Genomic DNA, 19821 nt, shown 5'->3' with positions numbered 1-19821 from the left:
AGATCAGAGTCCGAGTGGCTGTGACCGGAGGCGAGAACAAAGGAAAGAACGGCGAGCTAGAACAAAGAAGGCATTTTCCCTCTCGGAAAGTTTGTCGCACGGGTATGCATGCAGCAGGGCCGACCCGGCAGCTTTGTTGTCATTACCTTCAGGGCAAAGGAAGACTTTCGTCGTGTTTTATGTCACAGCGCGTTTGATTGCAGGGAGAACCTCGGTCTGGCGAGGCTCGCTAAACGCCCTCATTTTGTTGTCTTTTATCGCGTCGGGTGAAATTAGCACCGATCTCACGCGGCATCGACACAGGTCGAGCAGGAAACATTCCTCGCCAAGTCGTGTAGCCAACCAGCGTCGTAAAAACGTCTTCTCGCTCGCCTCTTGGGCGATTGCGTCATGATGCGCTGCTCTCCGAGCGGACATTATCCGAGCGTTTGGATTAAACGCTACCAGGCCGTCGGGCGTTTAGCAAATTTTTATTATTGTCATTATATTTTATCCCTGAAGACACATTAGCACGAAGGAGTCGTGGGTGTTGTGTCTGGCGTGTGGCCGTATATGCTAGATTCATATATTAGTGATCAATAACCCTAGAAAATAACGATTCATACGTGACGTGGCTAATAAACATGTACATTTTGTATATATTCTCTTAAAGGATCTTATTTTATTTTGTTTCAATCATTGAGACTCGAGGACGTCGTTTCGGATGCATTACATGAGCGAGGATTTTCAAAATGAACGCAAAAGAACATTGCAGAATGACTGCTACAATACCGTTTTTACTCGAGTTGTTGCCGCACTGTTTATGATGAAAACCTGTGGGTTCGCTTTTCCGTGGAGAACGCGGTCTGCCAATCACCGCGGTCGACAGCATGATTCCAGCAATTTACAGGACAGAGATAACGTTTTCGCGCGAAGAAACCATCTGTGGAGATCGCATTTGTATGGAGAACTCGTGTTCTGAGTCTAGTTATTCGCAATGTTTTTATGCGCAACGCGATGATTTGCTGTATATGTGTTTTGCGGGAAAGTAGACGCAAGGGCCTTGCTCATAAATAGTGCTGCTATTACTCGAGTAAATACGGTATCTAAAATTCACATTGACCAGTTACAACTTAGGTATATAGCACATCCCAGCTACTCACAAGAACGGTCCAAATTCTAGATTGCGCTGAATTCCACCTTACCTTCGGTCAAAAGCTATACAGTAGGACTCATTCTTTTTTTTTTTAATTTGTACAGGGGAAGACCAAAACTTACATTAGAAAATAAATAGCATCATTAAAAAAAGTTATTTTATTTAAACTGGACGCGTACATGGTCTTGAATACAGTACACCAAAGCATTGTCACAATTCTAAGTCAAACTGTGAGTTTAAAAACATGTCATCACACTTCTTTAGGAATGCCAGCTCATTCGGTTCTGTTGCCATAGATTCCGGTAGAGCGTCCCCCGCTCAGAAATACACAGCACTGACGGAGATGAAGAATATAGATTGGAACGAGATGGAAATGGTTCCACTTTGTGCGAGTTACCGATTCTTGCTGAAATATGTACTGCATGCAGGGATCTGGGGAGTGATTGCCTCAAAGCCGAGTCACTGGAATAAATGCGATGAAAACAACAGATGCGCAATATCTTTCTTCGTGTCTTGAGAGAAGAAAAACCCATATTTTGTTTTCAACACGCGATAGTTGTTTTATAAGAATGGTTCTCCACAGATGAATCGAGCGGCTTTGTTTTGTACTGCTTTGAGACTTTTGACCAGGTATAATTTTCATGTGGGTTCCAGATTATATTTGCGTATTCGAGTTGTGGATCAATGAGAGTTTTAGAGGCCAGCAGACGCGTACCCTGGGGCGCCGGAAAAAAAAAGTTGCTTTGAAGCGTTTGTATGGTGTGATTGATGTGCCCGTTCCAAGTCAAGTTATGCGTATTGTGGATGCCTATGGGTATTTATATGACGTGGCAATGTCAAGATCGAGAGAAAAGAGGCTGTATTAGGGTGTTAACACGTCTGAATTTTACTTCCTCTCGTTTGAAGGCATTTACTGATATGAATATTGAGCTGCCATTTTAAGCACCAGGTGCTAATTTTCTCGATTTCGGTCTGTAAGGAGTGACTATCATCGAGGTTAGTAATTTTTTCCAATATAAGAGGCAGCCATCCGCAAACAACCTTATCTTTCTGTTATATTAAGGTGGATGGCAGGTCATTTATATATATATATATATATATATATATATATATATATATATATATATATATATATATATATATATATATATATATATATATATATATATATATATATATATATATATATATATATATAAAGAATAAGAGAGGGCCAATCACGCTACCCTGGGTAGCGTGATCTGCCCACTCCTGTGTTCATTGAACACTTTCATATACTTTTGTTTTAATAGGAACATGCGATTTGTACGTTTTGATTTTGTGGGATTAAATTGGTTAATATATACGGAATTAAATTTTTGAAGTCGTTCCGTCATTGCATATATGTATAGGCATGTGCCTAAGAGTTCTCCCCCTGCTTATTAATTTTGCTGCACTGTTCGTATTTTTTTAGAATCTGTAGTTCATACTGATGATGATTCCCAAGCTACGTATACTTGTTTCTCGCCGTTTTATAGGCTGAGCTAACGTTCGATCAAATCATGCTGTCTTGTCTAGCTTTCTGACGAGCCAATAGCTTTACAGTCGAACAACGCCAGAAATGATGAAATATTTTTTTTATTCTTATTATTTACGTATAACCACCCATTTATGCTACGTTGAAGATACGCTATATATACATGGATTTGTTTTCTTTTTTTGCACCCTTTAGCGTTGTGGAGCTCAGTCTACGAAAAGGGCACGCGTCTACAAGTTCCTAGCGAACAAATAAAAAAAAATAATAAACAAACTCCCGCACCCTAAAGATCGTGTTCCGTCGTAGGTGCGGCATGCAGCCGCTAGCGCACCCACCCCGGATGACGGCACTACTTCCGATATTGAGGACAAACAAGAAACCGATCGCAGTGTCTGGAGAACCAAACGAACGCGACACGCCGTTATAAAACTTCCGTCGTTCCGGCTGCGTGAGTAACGAGAAGAGAAAAAAAAACAATAAAAAAAAACTAAAATAAGGACATGACAGCGATAAACTGGTGGAAGCCACATGGAGCCTCCTTCGTTGTTCCTACACCTCCGACCCAATCCCCGCGCTTCCGCCTGTCCCGATGGTCCTCCCCTTTCCCTCCCCCCTTTCCATACGTCTTCCATTTTGGGCTGTGTGTCGTATACTCTGGGGAGACAACGACGCGTTCTCCAGGTCGGTTTCGTTCTCTTCCGAAAACCCATCCTCCCCTAGGACAAAAAGAAAACCCACAAAGAAGAAACTTTGTGCTTTGGAGGAGCCTGCGGAGCTTCGCAGGCAGCAAGCAGCATCTGATCAAAAGGAGTTCACTTTCTCTTTCCCCACAAACCCGGTGGGTGGAAAGAGAGGCAGCCTTGCCTCGCTCCGAATCTTGGCCTACATCTCTGTCAGTACGCCGTTCGCCGAGGAAAGCTTCCGCGTCGCAGTTGTACGGCTCCTGGACTTCGGCAACGCTGTCCGCTGCTACACCACGCAGCAGCGGCAACCGCAACTCTCGGTCACGCGCGGCGCGTTCTGCAGCTGGATTTTACTCTCCGACGGAACTCGAGACTCCCGGCAACACCTGGACTTTGTGTTCGTCAAGACTCTGCCGAGCCTTGCGACCACTTAAGCCGAGCTTCGTTTCATTGTTGCAAAACGCGTTCCAAGTCGTCGGCACCGAGCGAGCCGGCGAAACAATATTAGCGCGCTCAAGCCATCCATCTCCACAACAGTGCCTCCTTGACATCAAGAATCTTAAGACTGCCGCTTTCTTTCTTCCTCTTCTTCTTGGTCCTCCATCAACTGGATAAACTCGCAATCTTCAAACAGTGCATGGACTGGAAGAGGAGTGTACCGTTCAGGCTGAACGCCGTAAAACCTTGGTTGACTCTCACAGCCCAAGGACCACAACCACAAGAAACTTCCTAAGCCTCGGAACTCCCTCAAGACATCACGAGCCTTCGTGCGAGGCGTAAGAGAACCTTCGGAGGAATCCCGTCGTCTCTTCTGCACGATATGCCGTCGGCGGCGGCGGACAAAAGGAGGCAGGAAGTGAGACAAGCAGTGCTGTGAGAATCACGCGCCGGACGCGCGAGCGAGGTGTGTACGCGTTGGATATGCAAGTGCCGGAAGCGCATCAAGATGACGTGTCTGGCGGCGGGGCCAGCGACGGCCAAGTCGGCGCGGGCGGAGGAGTAGGTAGGTGGATGTATATGCTTGCGGCAGCTTCCTCGCTCGTGTACGGAACGCGATCGTCCCACCGAGTCGCTCCTCGCGCTCGTAATAAGGATGCGTCAGGCGCCGAATTAGCCGCTCGGCCTCAAGCTGCGTCCCTGCACTTTCTACGCGGACGTGAGCGTGTTACCAAAAAGAGTGTTTTGGCTCCCTCCAAACTACCGTCTAGGGGGAAGATGTCTCAATTTCGTTTTGGGATGGAATGAGACTCCAGAAATATTCTTGCGCCGCTAAATTTAGCAGGAAATATACGTATGCTCCGTCCGTAACCACCACCCCCCCCCCATTCCCCGCCCCCTCCCCCCCCCCCCAAAAAAAAGAAGGAAGATTTTCATTTTAAACAATATAACGTTGTACTATAATGTTAGCATATTATAATTAGTGTTCGTCGACCGTCAGTGTCTACAGCGCTGCTGGAAGGGAAATTGGCGCTCTAAGGTGACTGTTTTCAAAGAGGTTTTTTACGCTGTACTTAACCGATACAGTGACGCGGTAGCTGTAATTATAGCGTTATTATTATTATTATTATGATAACTCTGCGCGAAAAGCTTTCTAGATATATCTCAGTCCCGCAGCAGGATGACAAGTTCGGCTAGTTAGTGGTTCATGTGAGTTCGTGCTACTGCGGACAAAGAAGGGAGGGCAAACGCCGTGTTCTGTCCACTACTTTCTGTGTTGTCCTTCTGTTGTTGTTGCAAAAGTCAAACTTTGTCACATTTGTACGTAAGAATGAGCGTTGCGTAACCACGTAAAACTTCCTGCCCAGTGGCGCATTGCAGACTTCAGGCTTGTGTCTATGTTTTTGATATTGCTGGCCACAGAACTCTCTTCGTGGACCGCGGTGATTGGCTCTGCGAGCTCCCTGCGGTAAAAATACTCGCAATCATTTTGAATTGTTTTGCTAGTGATTCCCCAAAAAAGAAAAGCGGTACCCAACATAGAACCGTTCTTTCGCCGCGATGGTTAACTATATAGCTATCAGATTAAGTATGAGACGCTCATAAAACTTGTTTCAGGCAGCTGTTTCTTTTGTTTGTTGTTGTTCTGCAAAAAATAGTTCTTCCTTTTTTTTCATTCTTTTTTTTTTTCAGTGCATTCATCAGGTCCATATCATTTTTCTTTGTCACCCATTTTTCACGGGCAATCGAACCGGGCAATGTTATCTCTTGGCGAAAGATAATCCGCGTAGCCGAAATAGTCGTAGTTTGAACGTAGTCCCTTTAATCCTAATACTAACTAACGCATCGGTATTATGTAGAGTAACTGGTGGTTGACGGGACGTTGGAGAAAGTCAGGCGAGGAAAAAAGATAAAAACAGAAATGGCTGGAGGGCCAACCAGGGGAAATTTAGTTAAGTTTGTTTCACATTGGCATTAATTGCATTATCATCATAAACGTAAAATGCGGGCCGTTCACCCTTGTTAGTCTTAGACTGGTGGCAGCTGTTAAAACCCGTCTGCTGTATACTGACGCGTAACTCCTGGTTAGCTCAGTTAGTAGAGCGACCCAGGGGCCTTTCCACTGGAAATGGAGGTGTCCCTGGTTCGATACCAGGACCAGGAGGATTTTTTCAGTCGCGCACCAGTCACCTAGTTGTGTTTGCAAATTTGTTTGTCCTTTGTCCCCCTTCTCCAGAGATTATTATCGTTATTCTTGTCCAGCTCCCTTGCACATTAATGTTAATTACATTATCTTCATAACCGAGAAAATTTTTTGTTTACAAATGGAACGAGTTGCAAGTAACGGTTTATTGCACGACGTCAATTGTAACGCGCCAAACGTAGCAAAGTCGTAACTTCGTTTTCGGTTATTTTTCTTAACGGAGCAGTACCGTGTTGCTTTGAACACCCTACGTGCGTGTCTTGTCCTAAGCGATCTCTTGAACTTCGTGGGCGCCCGTAAAGATCGATTCGTGAAAGTAGGTTTATGTCGCTTTCCGCCCGCCGGTCTTAACGAGTTGCTTTCCCGCGTTGCGAGTTGTAGCTCTCGCTGCCCTCGTAACCGTTTTACCGTGTGGTGGGAGTGTACGCCCGGGGGATGGGTGGGTGGGTGCATAATGCTGAACCCTCGTAATCGGGCGGCAGCTTGCGCCACCTATAGGCAGTGTGTAGAACAATGCTTAGTACTACCCCCTTCCGATTCCGACGTAGACCTGTTTGCGACGTCGAGGCGTTGGCGGTGGCGCTCGGTGCGGTACGGACCACGCTTGGATACTGCGCTCTTCCACAAACGGGTTCCTGCGCATGCGCGGCACTGCCCACGGCTCCTGCTGTGGGCAAATGCGCGTGTTTATAAAGCAAAGAGTCGCACAATTTGACCTTGGCAGTCGTGATCTCATGCTTCACGCCGGGGAATTACGATTGGTGCTGTTTCGCGTCGAGACTTGTCTGCTACGTCGCGTGAATCGCAAGACGCATGCTAGTGGCCTTAGAGCCCCGTCCCGTTATAGACTAACGCGGGGGCTTTGACGTTTCATGACTATGGTGGCGCTGCTGTTGGCACGGCGCATACTTCACGCGAGTTTAATTTCTTAGCATCCGTATACTTACTTGGTGTAATTAAACGGTGGCTGGTTTGCTAACAGCGTGTTCGTCTATAGTCGGATGTAATGTAAAAGTTACAAACAAATCTCCGCAAACAAACAGAAAAACTTCGGCGGAGTATTTATAGCGCTGAGGCACATTGGGCTTTGGGTAGAACTTCTTTTTTTTATTGGGTAGAAAGATATTAGCGATAAAGCACGAACGGATACTCCTTCCTTTCAGTGACGTCAGAGAAATAGCGCGTTTCTATTGGGTAGCTTAGCGACGCCATAGTTTTGGTTTCTTGGAGTTCGAGGAAGGAGTTTTTGCTAAACTTCTTAAGTTGCAACAGACTACAGGCAAACTAATGACAAGAACTGCATACAAACACGACAAATTCACCTTGAAAGCGTCCTTCTTGAACGCTGGAGCACGTCACTACGACGGGGGGGGGGGGGGGGGGAGAGAGAGATTGGTGGTTGGGTGTGTTAGCGGTGCGTAGCTCACAGTACGTGACGCGAAAGCTCTCACTGCAGAACCCAGGAATCCTGGGCTCAATCCTCACCTCGTATGGATTCGGATGAGCATCGCATTGACGCGCGTGATGCACGTAACAAAAACCCCAGGTACAGCACTGGCTGATGGTGAATTCCGCTCGCAGATCTCGAGCGCTCCAAAAGCGCTCCATTTGGAGCGCGCATATTCCGCTCGCAGATCGTCCATTGAGGTCGATCCTCTGTCTTAAACATGCCCACAACTCAAACTTACCAGCTGATCGCGACAAATGCATGTTTGTTTGTGAATAGGCGTTACTGTGGAGATCGTTCGGGGCGGCAGAAGGCTCCTTTTGTTTCGTTGGCAGACAAACGTAAAACAAAAAAACACGCGTCTGTACTTGCAGATGGGCGAAGTTCTTGGCATCATCCGTAAAAGCGACAAGTGGAGGACTTAATAGGGGGAAAAAATCGAGAGGATGATTTATTTTTATTTTTCCGGCGTCCTCGGCTTGATGATACGGATATTAACTCTTATACGGCCTTTGAAGGACTAAACCACAAGGACATTGCACTATTACCGACTTGCTATCCGTCGTAATCGACCAGTCCACCTCCAGCTGACCTTCCACTCTCCTATCTGCCGCTAGTTCTGCCGGTAAGGAAGCCAACTTCCACATCTGCCTCCCAAATTAGCGCCATTCAAATCACGCAAGCTGGCAAAGAAGAAGCGAGCGCGCAAAACGGACCCTAAAAACGCATAATCCCTTTGTAATAGCCCCCCCCCCCCTTTTAAGCGGGGGATTAGCCAGCGTCGCCACCTAATCCCCGGAAAAGGACAAAATGAAGCGCTTAGCCCAGTGGTATACATTTAACAGCTTGCCATACGGGAGAAGCTACATTTTTTTTTTTTTTTATTATCACCGACGCGACCTCGCTGCCGATGTCCGTCCTATAAAGTCGGTCGTTTTTCATCGCTTTTCTCGTAACGTCCGACGGCCTGACTTTGTTTTGTTTCGTTTTTATTTGCGGCTGAAAGGTGTCACGCCGGGAATTGACCTGATCGGGCCGTTAAAAAACAGCCCCCCCGTTATTACCCGACCGCCGTCGCCAGGCGCGCTGGTGTCTCCAAGGCCGTTCGGCGGCGTGCCTAAAGCAAGTGCGCCGCAGCCATGGTGGCATGGTCGCCTGTGTGACTTTTTATCTCAGCTAAAATCATCGTGCGCTGAATATTTACTGGCCGCTGAATTTTACAGGATGTGAAATTTAAAGATGCAGGGGAAGGGGAAAAGAAAGGGTGGGGGGGGGGGGGGGGGGGGGAGGTCTTCACTCTCATACGATAAGTGTGTGTCGGCGTTTGCATCGATCGGAGGGGAGTCAGCCCTATCTCATTTGAGTTGCAGATTCAGTTGATGAGTTCGGAGACCATAGGCATATGTCGGCGGTGAGTGTGTGTGGTGCTTGATTTGCATTTGTGGGCTCCCTTCAGTTTTTGTTGCGCGCATTACTTCTGCGGCCGTATTGGGGCCGTTTTTTTGTTTGCTTTTTTCCCCGCTTGCTTTTGAATTGTATAGTGCATGCTCACTGTTTTGTATTGCCACCGAAAGAAAATGAATGTATCGAACTCACTCCATGTCGATCAGCTGTGATCATGTACCACACAGTCGCCCCCCGTCAAAAATTAAAATGCATCAAAGTGAATGAAAATGTAATTTCATGGGTTCATGATTTTCTGAGTAGCAGAAAGCAATCGGTAATTAGACGTGATGCGAAGTCGCCCCCCCATAAATAACAAATCTCGAGTACCCAAAGGATCTGTTTAGGGCCTACTTTTGTTTTAAGTCTATATAAATTATCTTTCCATGCACTTGCCTTATATAAAATTAAAAAAAAAAATCGCCTATTTGCTGACGACCATGTGATATACCGTCAAATTTCAGATCCAACCGACTATTTCTCTGCAAAAGAGACTCGGATAGCCTGATGTTATGGTGTGACACTCGGCAAATGCGAATGAATGCAGAAAAATAAAAACAATTACATTGACTGCCCGAAATAACGCGCGTCAATATGACTACGAAATTTTACATTCTAATTTAGATAATGTTAGCACATAAATATTTAGAAATCGACCTAACTTCTAGCTTTTCCTCAAATACTATATGGAAGTCCACCTAAACTCTAACGTTTCCTCGAATACTCATATAGACTACATTCTTAAGACCGCGCATCAATCATTGGGATTCATGAGAAGGCATTTGCATATGCCCACAACAGAAACAAAACAACTTGCCTTCCCTACCCTGATCAGGCCAAACTTCGGGTATGCATCCATAATTTGGAACCCTCATTGAAAGTACCTAATTGGCTGTCTCGAATCCCTTCAAAACAAGGCCATTCGGTTTATACTGAAAACGTACACACTTGTGAGCGTCACACCTCTAAAATATTAAATTGTTTGATTAACGCTCCAGCAGAGAAGGTATTTTGCTAGGCTATCCTATTTCCTCAAAATTCTTGCACGGTTCATCCGAGTTTCGTGTAACATCCTTCCACCTGCTCGCGTCTGGCCCCGTCAAGATCACGTTTGCTAAGTGCTAATTCCATTCGCTAAAACTAACTGATTCAAATTGGTACAGGCTATGGCCGATTGGAATGATTTGGCAGGCGAAATCGCTTTAACGACAATTCATGACACCTTCATAGCACTATTACGAGACTTACTGTGATAATTCACAAATTGTGTCGTGCATATATTTTTTTAGCAGTTCATGTTATATTTTGTTTGCATGCCTCGAGTTCTGAAACATCTGTACACGTGTGACTTCATATATGACAATCTTATAATCGTTTGTTCTGTTTCGCGTGACCCTGTGCGTGTTTTTTTTTTTTTTTTTTTATTGTCTCCTGTTTTGTTATTTGTAACGCTCATCCTACTGACGGCATATTACGCCCCCCTCTACGTAATGCCCCTCCGGGACCTTTAGAGGTATTTAAATTAATAAATAAAAAAAAAGAAACGCTTGAGCGACACACGCGCACACACAAACACACACACACGACCGCTCTTGATCCTGATTAGCCGACGAGGGTACGTAAGGTTTACTCCGCAGATATAGCAAATTGCTTTTATGTTGCATTTAAATTGCATTACAAAATAATTTTCTTAAAATTATTCAACGGTAAACAGTGATTTGCGAGAAAGCAGGCACTCTCAATTTCTGTGATGAAAGTTCCACGCAGTTTGCGCCAAATTGCGCCATGAACGGAACTCCGTTACATTTTGCGCCAAAGTGCCAGTTTTGCTTAGAAGTGCGCCATACAAGCGCCAAAATAAGCAAAGCAAAAAAAAAAAAAAAAAAAAAAGCTATATTATTTGTCGATCTTAATAATCGGGTGAAGTAGGAGGAAAGAAAAATAATACAAATATTTATTTCAAAACGTTTCTATAGTCACTGTATCGTCCGTTTCATCTTAGGCAGAGCACAGTCGAAGACTCGAAACACATGCAAACCACGAACACACATATTAAAAGCGCGACTCACAGGAGATACGCCATTCACTTGATTTCTTATCAAAGAACACGAGCAGAAAGGCGGACGAAGGTCGTGATGTAGAAATTCGATGACGTTTTGTTAGTTCCATTGTCTCGGCTGCGCTTTCAACTAGGGCGAAGATAAGATATTCAGATTGCTCGTCAACCGCGCTGGACCGTTGATGCGCCGGCGGGTCGCGATCGCCGACATCATCTATAATTCCAGGTGATGTCAGGGGATAAAAAGTCACTTAAAAACATCGCAAAATAGGATGGCGGCTACTATGATAGGACGAAGGAGGGCCTCATACTCCCGACGAGTTTGCTCGATATTTGCATCTGCCGCACGTCTCCCTGCCGCCCCTCACCAGCGCGCCTGCGGCGAGCTTCACCGCTTTGCACCGAAGCGCTAGGAGCAGCAGCTGTACGGGGGAGTGCCTGGGTTATCTATTTATTATTTCGGGAATACTACCGGCCCACTCTTGTGGGCCAAGGCATGTTTGTATGTTCCGTTGCGGGGCAGACATTGTAAAAATATGCCATACAAAATTTAATATATTAAATTATACAAAAATAACGATTATTTCGCGGGATATTTACTTATATACAGTATCGACTAAAGCTCTAGGGAAACAATCATATGTAAGGAGACTTGTCACACTTTTTGTGCCGAGGACCCGCGTTTAAGTAAGGCTAGTTATTCCAATCACGTACAGTTTGAGGGAAAACAAAAATATTTAAAAATGCATTTTTACTTGGAAGCTCACGAAGCAAAATTCCGTGCTTCCGCCTTGTGTTTGGCTGTCGTTGTATTTCGGATAGTCGGTGACGTGCAACCCAATCTCATTGTGTATTAGGTGATAGAAAAACTTCAAGCGCTTGACTTTCCTTTGACATGACAATGCGGATGATGCACACAAGAATGTCATGGGCGTTTCCCTGACGTAACCGTTATAAATGAAGCGAAGTGCCTTTTTCTCAACATCTTCCAATCGGTCAGTGGATCTCTGAAAATGCTGGTTCCATAATATACCTGCATATTCTAGTAGTGAACGAATCAAAGAAGTGTAAGCCATGAGCTCTGTTTCTCCAGTACAATGACAAATATTCCTTTGTGAAGGCCGCAGTTAAGGGGAAGCATTCGCTATAATATTCACAAAATGAGCGGACCAACTTAATTTAGAATCTTTGTAAGCGACATTTCTATAATATTTAATAACGGCACTCGTAATTTTTAACGCGATTGCGAACGCACTACGGTCCTTCTTTTTGAAATGCCGGTTTGGAGTAATGTCGGCTCCTGGTTTTTTTATTCTCCCTCGGAAAACATGGGGGCGCTCGACGCGTGTAGCACCGAGGATGATCGGCGAGTCGGGGAATCGGACAAAGTTCTCTTTTTATGGTGCCCGACGACCTCTCAGACTTTGAAAATTAAATCGTCAAAGGGTCAAAACAACTGGGTTCGGTGGGCGTGGTTTCGGTTATGACTCCGCTTCCAACTTAAGCGTTGTGCTATGATTCGTTTTTCATATATCTTTTTTTAATACCCATTTTAAATACAACCCATTCTGACTAGAGCCGTATTTGTGAAGAGGGGGCTATGTGTCCCTTTTGCGCCCTATTTGTTCTTCTAACAATTAGTAATAATAATATCTGCAGCATTAAAGAGAAACTCTCAGTCATTATCGAAGATGAACTCATTTAGCGATGCCTTTCCTTCTTTATATATTATTTTCGAGTGATGTGTTGACAGATGTCGGCATCTACTCGAAAACCGAATGGTGGTGCTCCAGTTCAATATTGTGTCTGCTACAGAACCTGCTACAAAAAGTCACCGAGGTTTTTTATCTTGTAGAATTCTTTTATTTCTTAAGCTTGCGCGTCATAGACTGGTCAAACCATATTATATTAGTGATATTTTGCAGACGACTGAGTCTTACACAGAAAACTACTAACTATAAATGACACACTGGTTTTTCACAACAGCATAAACTCTGTATTTTTATGGTGTAGCAAGTGAAAAATGCGTACGAATATTAAAAAAAAAAAAAACAATTTAATGACTGTATTAAGGACCAAAACCACAATACGTTGTAAATAAGGCGAGTTGGTCAGGTGACGTCAAAAACCTGACGCAACGGCCTCGCAAACTAGCAGGTCTAGGTCAGATTGACAGGATCGTCACCTATATACCGCACTGGCGGTTTTGAATCGTGTTCATATTTCACGCTCGTTCGGTTCCCTACGATGCACCGGCTTAAAGAAGTTCCTCGGTTCATTCTTGCAGAGGACGACTGCAAGGCCGACGCTGCCGTCCAGCCGACCACCCGCAAGAGCGCGGACGCCGTTTCCGCCGGCCATGATCCTCAAGTCTTGAGTCCCATCGAGCCAGGTAACGAACCGCTCCCTTGTAATTGGTCAGTCGATGCTGATTCGCGTAATATCACGTTGACGGCCGAAAAGAAGCTCGACCCCCGCCATCTCTTGCCGGTCGCCAGTACTGCCTAATGAAAGTAACGGTATCGAAGCCGCAGTTCAGAAGGTACCACCAAAACAGTTGCCGACAGTTTAAGAAATGCCGGGCGCGGAGAGTCCCGTCCATTTTATTATCGCCCCGCAAAAAAAGCGCAGACGATGTTTTTGTGCTCACCGAGGTCTTAAAAAACGCGTGGCCTAATACATTCGGCGTGTTGCTTTACGACAGTAATAATCCCTGGAGAATGGGGACAAAGGGGACATAAGTTTAAAATGCAGGCCGTCCATCCTTGTTAGTGTCGACTGGTGCCAGCTCATAAAACCTGTTTGCTCTACTGACGTCTAACCCCTGGTTAGCTCAGTTGGTAGAGCGCTCCACTGGAAACGGAGAGGTTCCCCGTTCGATACCGGTACCAGGCGAATTTTTTTTTGGTCGTGCACCACCAGCACCAGTCACCTAGCTCGGTTTAGAGATTTGTGTTTGTCCTCTGTCCCTCTTGTTCCCCTTCTACACTGATTATTATTGTCCTTCTTATCCAGCTCGTTTGCACCTTCGCATTAATTGCATTATAATCATTGCTTAATGATTCGTTTCTTTGCGCTCCTATTGAACAATGCCAGACTCAGTGGCTACAGGGCAATAAGGCGTCGGACTTACCGCACTCTGCAATTCTTTAGTGACATTGTCGCGCAACGCCAAACTTAGCGCCGGCTCTCACTTTAAATCCTCTGAGAGGTCTCTTCTTAAAACTTCCTAATTTTAATAGCCCTTAAAAAAATGTTTCAGAGACCGAAGTATTCTTACATTGCCACGTTTATCTACAACCGAACACTCTCTCCGTCTAACCACAAGTAAACACCGCTTCCTGTCTCGCTCGCGGTCCGGCCAAGTCCACTCAGCCCCCCGAAACTTTCCCATGCTGCGCCGGCCGACAGCTAACGGGCCGATGTGTCTTCCTCGTTCGGAGAACATTTGGCCCTCGATGCATGCGGCAGACGTGGCCCAGAAGGACAATGGGCCCGTTTTGCGAACGGGGGTAGACCGACGCAACCCACGGCGGGGGGGAACCGCCCACGACTATACTTTCTCACGGACGGAACCATTGTGTTCGCTACCGACCGAGCGGAGCAATACCACTGGATATCAAACGATCCTCGGTTCGCACTGCCTTCCGCCGTGCTTCTTGGGCTGGCGCGGGCGGCTAAGACTACGTTGTGTGCGGATCGTTCTATAACGTACGGTACATTAGACGCCGCATTTATTACTTCATACCGGTTAACGCCTTCGTATTCGCGCCGCCAATGTCATTTCTATGGGTCGGGACGCAGTCGTTCTAACGGTTCTCTCTTCTCGCATTCACTACAGTCACTGACAGCTTCAAAAAAGCAGGGCGTGCCTTCTGTTCACGCTTCTTGTTTTATAATTCGTTCTTGGGCTTTTCTTATTGGGTAATCCCGTAACCTGATTGGCTGCGATGTGATAGCCGCGCCTCGCCCTGAGATATTCTAAGCTATCAGGGACGCTACATTCTCCCGGGCGCAGAGTAGCCGGTAACAGGACACTCCACGCTACAGTCCACACCGGTTGTGCGCAGTGCACGTGCGCACAAACCGAATTCGCGCCAGATAAATCGTCCGCGCATGTGCCGGCTGCAGCGCCACCGCACGTCGGAGTCGCTCGTTCATTCGTACGCGTCATCGACCGCGATCCCGATATTTATGTCGATGTTCCTACGAAAGGCTCAGTCGCAGATTTGCCTTAGAAATCGCTCGAGTGCCTCGCGTTCCCTCGTAACAGCTTTTAAGGTAGTGGCAAGCGGACCTAGCTTAACGCACTCGCGTGTTATCAGGTTTAAACATTTCGATCGGTGCATCTGCGTCTTCTTCGCAATAACGATATGTTTCTACTCTAATACGCATCGTTCTTTCAGGATCGACTCCAAATAAATTTGTCGATGTTTAAAGCGACCATTGGCCGTAACATAGCGTGATCTCGCCAATAGTCCAAAAAGACTCCAATCTAGTCAGTTCCAGCGCTACTTGACAGGCTTCCCTTCTTTTCAACACTTCTCTCTATCTCTCTCTCTCTCCAGCGCTACTTGACATATTGTTCCAGTGAGGCATTGTTTTTACTCCGTGCCACTTCGAGTCCGAGCGCGGCCGCGGCGGTCCGATGTAGCCGATCGAGATACGCCAAAAGGCGCTCGTTGTCTTTCTGGGCTCACCGACTAAACCAGGCACGGATAGTGACTGCGTTCCTTTCTCTCTACGTCATTCTGCTTTAGCCGGTGATACTTAGCCACGTAGCCTTTGGCGCTGCTTGATCCGCTACATCGGGTCGTCGCTCTCATCCCAAGTGCAAACGGAGAGGCGTTGACGAAGAAAACCAAAGAGCGCACTCAAACGCGAATGTGTGAACCAGCCTTAAGCCGCTCTCACACTGTCGGTACATCGCAGAAGAAACATTGTTGAATGAAAAAACTCTTCAGACGTAGCGTGTATGAAGAAAAACACGATCATGCTGCTTCAGGTGTCTTGTCTTTCGAACGATGTACTACACATGGGGGGGGGGGGGGGGTTCGTCGAACCGACAGTGGAACGACGCAACGGCCGTCAAATTGCTTCCTTGCCAGTGCTACCGGAAGTTTGAGCCTCAGTGGCTCATCTTTTTCCGGGCGGTCTGCCGTGGCCCCCGTTCTCGTGCGCCGCTTTGTTGTTCGGATCGTGTTCGGCAAAACTCGGAATGAAGAGAGAGGGAGAAGGGCAGAAATCGTCGATGCACGCCGCGGACATCTACCAATTGAGGTCTGGCTCCGAGAGTATTTCGAAAAATAAGAAAAGAAACAAAAACGGTGCAGCCGTTAGGGGAACTCTTCGAAGGAATAAAAGCTGCCCCCGAGGCTACGCAAGTCTTCAGTCGGATTGCGATGACATGAAAAGTCCGTTTTCGATGCGAAGGAAAGTAGAACACCACCGCTTAAGATAAAAAAAACCGTACGAGAACCGCCGCCGGAAATGTGGCATGGTACATTTAAACGCGCGTACTTGTTTTTTCTTTTCATTTTTTTATTAGACCTTTCCTACGTTTATTGCTTTTTGATCGTCATTTTTTTGCGGCGATTAAAGCGCCTTAGGACGACTGAGGGGTTGGTATACATTCCGAGACAGATCAGGAGGAGATAATGACCCAAGTCGTGTTCGAAGATATTAATCTCGAATTCCAAGTGTCTTTACTGTATGATGCCGAAGGGAGCGGGAAGCTAAAAGTAAAAACGTAATAAAGTAAAATACAGCTTCACGAAGACCTTGTGAGGTGGGAGAGCATTGATACACCGGCCGAGCGCTCAAAAAATTTCTTCGCGCCGGGGATCTTGGGTATTCAGGCCACGAGTGATAAGGCTGGTATGTGGAATATGTAGCGAGCCCCACGCTGAAAATAATATTCCAGTTGTGGTGGCGGCATGCCGCGACCAGATGTGGACCGTTTCCCGTGGGAGGCGTTCGAAGCCTCCGACGGTAGGGTAGGAAGTAGAACGGTAAATCGTGATCAGACTCCCTGGTTGTGTTTCTGTTTGTTTGTTGGTTGATGTACTCCCGAAGTAAAAACAGGATCCTGTTTTTGAGGAAAACATCCACGTCCTCCGAACTGTCGTTTTCAAAACAAATCACCCAAATATTATTAAGGCGTGCATTTTTTTTTAGGTGTGGATCAACAAACGAACAAACAGAAAGACAAACAAGGAGTCTGATCACGATGTACAAGCATCGCATTAACGTACTGAGCCAGCGGTAAGAAAATTTACCTTCTGCTAAGATGCGATATCAACGTTTGCTCTAATCCGTCCGCGTACTTAAATCTACTTTTTTTTTTTTATCTATTCGTGATTCATTAGCAGTTTCATGCTGCGACTTCACAACTTTGCATGCAAACACTTTATATAAAGAAAATGTAACTTGCAATATATGTTTTCGCTTCGCCACCTGCCGAGACTACTACGCAAGTCTGCGACTTTTGCCGACGTGTTGTTACTAAACAGCAAAAATAAAATAGCTAAAAAAAAGAATTGAAAGGCCAGTAGAAGACATAAAAAGAAAATAAGAAAAACAGACACCGCTTTCCTCTACTTGTCCGTGTGTCTTTTTTTTTTTTTTTAATCTTCTTAAGCTGTATTATTTGTTCCGGTCATTCACCAACTCGCCCAACTGCACACCTTGGAAACGCTACTGAACTTCGTTACAATTCAGAGGCAAGAAATTACAATTTTACATTCTTATAGTATATTAATTATAGTGTAATATTGTACTACAAACACATAGAAAACTTAAGAAACGTAAGGCGTGTCTTATGATATTGGGCTTCTTACCTCGTGATTAGTTCTCCGTCGTTCTTTTAGGCTCTAGTGCCGTATTACCATTGGCTGCGGATTGATAGCCAGAGGCCCCGATCGTGCCAGAGCTGTCAGGGGCTGAAACATACCGTGTACTAAAATATATTAGATTACACCATAGTATATTATAATAAATATATGATACTTCTTTCCAAACATGAGAATTACCGTGACAAGTGTTACGCACTTGCGATTAGTGAGCTTTCCTATACGTTGAGCTGGCTAAACGGCGCTGGCTCGTGCGAATTGCGATCGGGGTGGTGTGACGAGGCGTAATGATTGTTCTGCTGCTCGTTATTCCCCGTTGTGACATTGACCGTTGGTCCGTGGACCTTGTCATACCGTTTGGGTGTTACACAGTCAGACAGCAAGGATGAGTTGTCGCAACGCGCTTTGCCGCGTGGAAAGAAGATTTTCTGCCGGACAATGCGGTTCCTGTACTTCGTCGTTAGCGGGTCTTGATGATCGGGTACATTAATGCTTCTCTATATACATCCGCGCAACGCCGTTCTGCTCACGATCTTCTAACGATGACATAAAGAACGTGTCGAAATTGTGGAAAAAACCTCGATCGAACCCGTACGGTGTCGAGAAGGGGTTTTGAACGTGGTAGAAGTAAGACGGAGGAAATGGCCCGAGCGTTACGCCAGACTGGTCCACTCGGTATTAATACTTGAATAAATCAATTCCTTGATCAATCACTGCCTCAATTAGTCAAGCGATGAATTCATCTTTTTATATGTTTTTGTTTTCTTATATACCGATGGATCAAGTTTTTGTTAATGTATATATTTGCATCTATCTGCAGACGTAGCCTTTGAAAGGGAGCACCGACAAAAATGGACCTTCAGAGCGATTTATCGAGATTCAAGAGTTGGGTTGTTCATTTATCAAAGGGAGTAGATAAATGTTCGCATCATTCAGGAGAGTGGATACTCACCTTCAATGACATTCCGGGAAGACACCGTGCCGCATTTAATTGATTAGATTTATCGTAGCCGAAGTTGAAGGCCGCAGCTGTGGTGACCTGTATGTAGGTCACGAAGGGATAGGGCCGTGCCACTGTGTTTAGCTCAACTTTATTCGAAAGTAGCCTAAAAGAACGGAAATTATGATATCGAGAAAACTAGGGGGTATCTTGTATAACCCAGGAAATGATTTCAGCAATCGCGGCATATCGGTGGTCTGGATGCTTGATAGCCTAGCTACCGCTGCACCAGTTCTACAACACCGGGACGCTCGTTGGCGGTTGACCGTGTAGCTTCCAATGAATTACCGTTCGGCGGATCGCTGGCTTCAATGCGGTGAGCGTAAGTGCGTCACGTGTAAGTCACGTGACGTGCCAATATCGAAATCATGCCGCGCCTCCAGCGACGAGCTCAGGAAACTCGGGCGAATAGCAGCTTGCGCATCTCCTTATGAAGCGGCAGGACATCGCGAAGTGATACTGTTTAGGCGGCAGTGATCAGATCTATTAAAACACTATACTGCCTCGGCGGCCCTTAATCCAAAAACCGGTTGAACTTGAGATTCCAACATTTACTCCGACTTAATGGAACGCATTAAGAAACTGACAAAAACGCATGGTCGTTTCACCATCTATGCCGGTGACATCCTCTGCCGTCATGCCATTGCTTCAGCCCTGCTCTTTGCACCGGGCACGCGCAAATGCTTCACTTGACGCTAATCTGGTTTCCGCGCAGTGCCCCCCCCCCCCCCCCCCAATTTGTGTGGGCGAACGTGAGCTTGTTTGTAAACTGTCTTGGCCTATACACTGTCTCAGATACGAAAACAATGACCAAGATCAGAGCGCGCGCTGCCTCCACATGTGACGCGACCAAGTGCGAGGGTAACGTTTCTGGCACACAGCGACAGCCTCTGGGTCAATGGCACCCATGATGAATCGCGGGGGGCCCAGCTTGGCCTTCGAGCCACGGTCTGGTGGGGATCACGTTTGGCGCGCTTGTCTCCGCCATCGTGGAGAGCCGATGGGAACCAGCCGAGGAGACAGGACCCGAACGCGTCGCACAGTCC

At 46.1% G+C, this 19821-nt stretch overlaps 1 protein-coding gene across 1 annotated transcript in view; it reads left to right on the top strand.

Annotated features, from left to right (window-relative positions):
- The window catches only part of LOC8027301 (pro-interleukin-16), a 107077-nt gene that overhangs the window by 63091 nt on the left and 24165 nt on the right, over window positions 1-19821 (top strand). The window contains exon 3 of the mRNA XM_040216581.3: window positions 13212-13316. Within this exon, the coding sequence (XP_040072515.3) occupies window positions 13212-13316 (105 nt within the window). The remainder of the gene's footprint in view (window positions 1-13211; window positions 13317-19821) is intronic.

This window comes from Ixodes scapularis, unplaced genomic scaffold (genome assembly GCF_016920785.2).
Source record: "Ixodes scapularis isolate PalLabHiFi unplaced genomic scaffold, ASM1692078v2 PGA_scaffold11__112_contigs__length_91849675, whole genome shotgun sequence".
Lineage (NCBI taxonomy): Eukaryota > Metazoa > Arthropoda > Arachnida > Ixodida > Ixodidae > Ixodes > Ixodes scapularis.
Note: the sequence above shows the minus strand (reverse complement) of the source record. Positions and strands in the feature narration are given on the sequence as shown.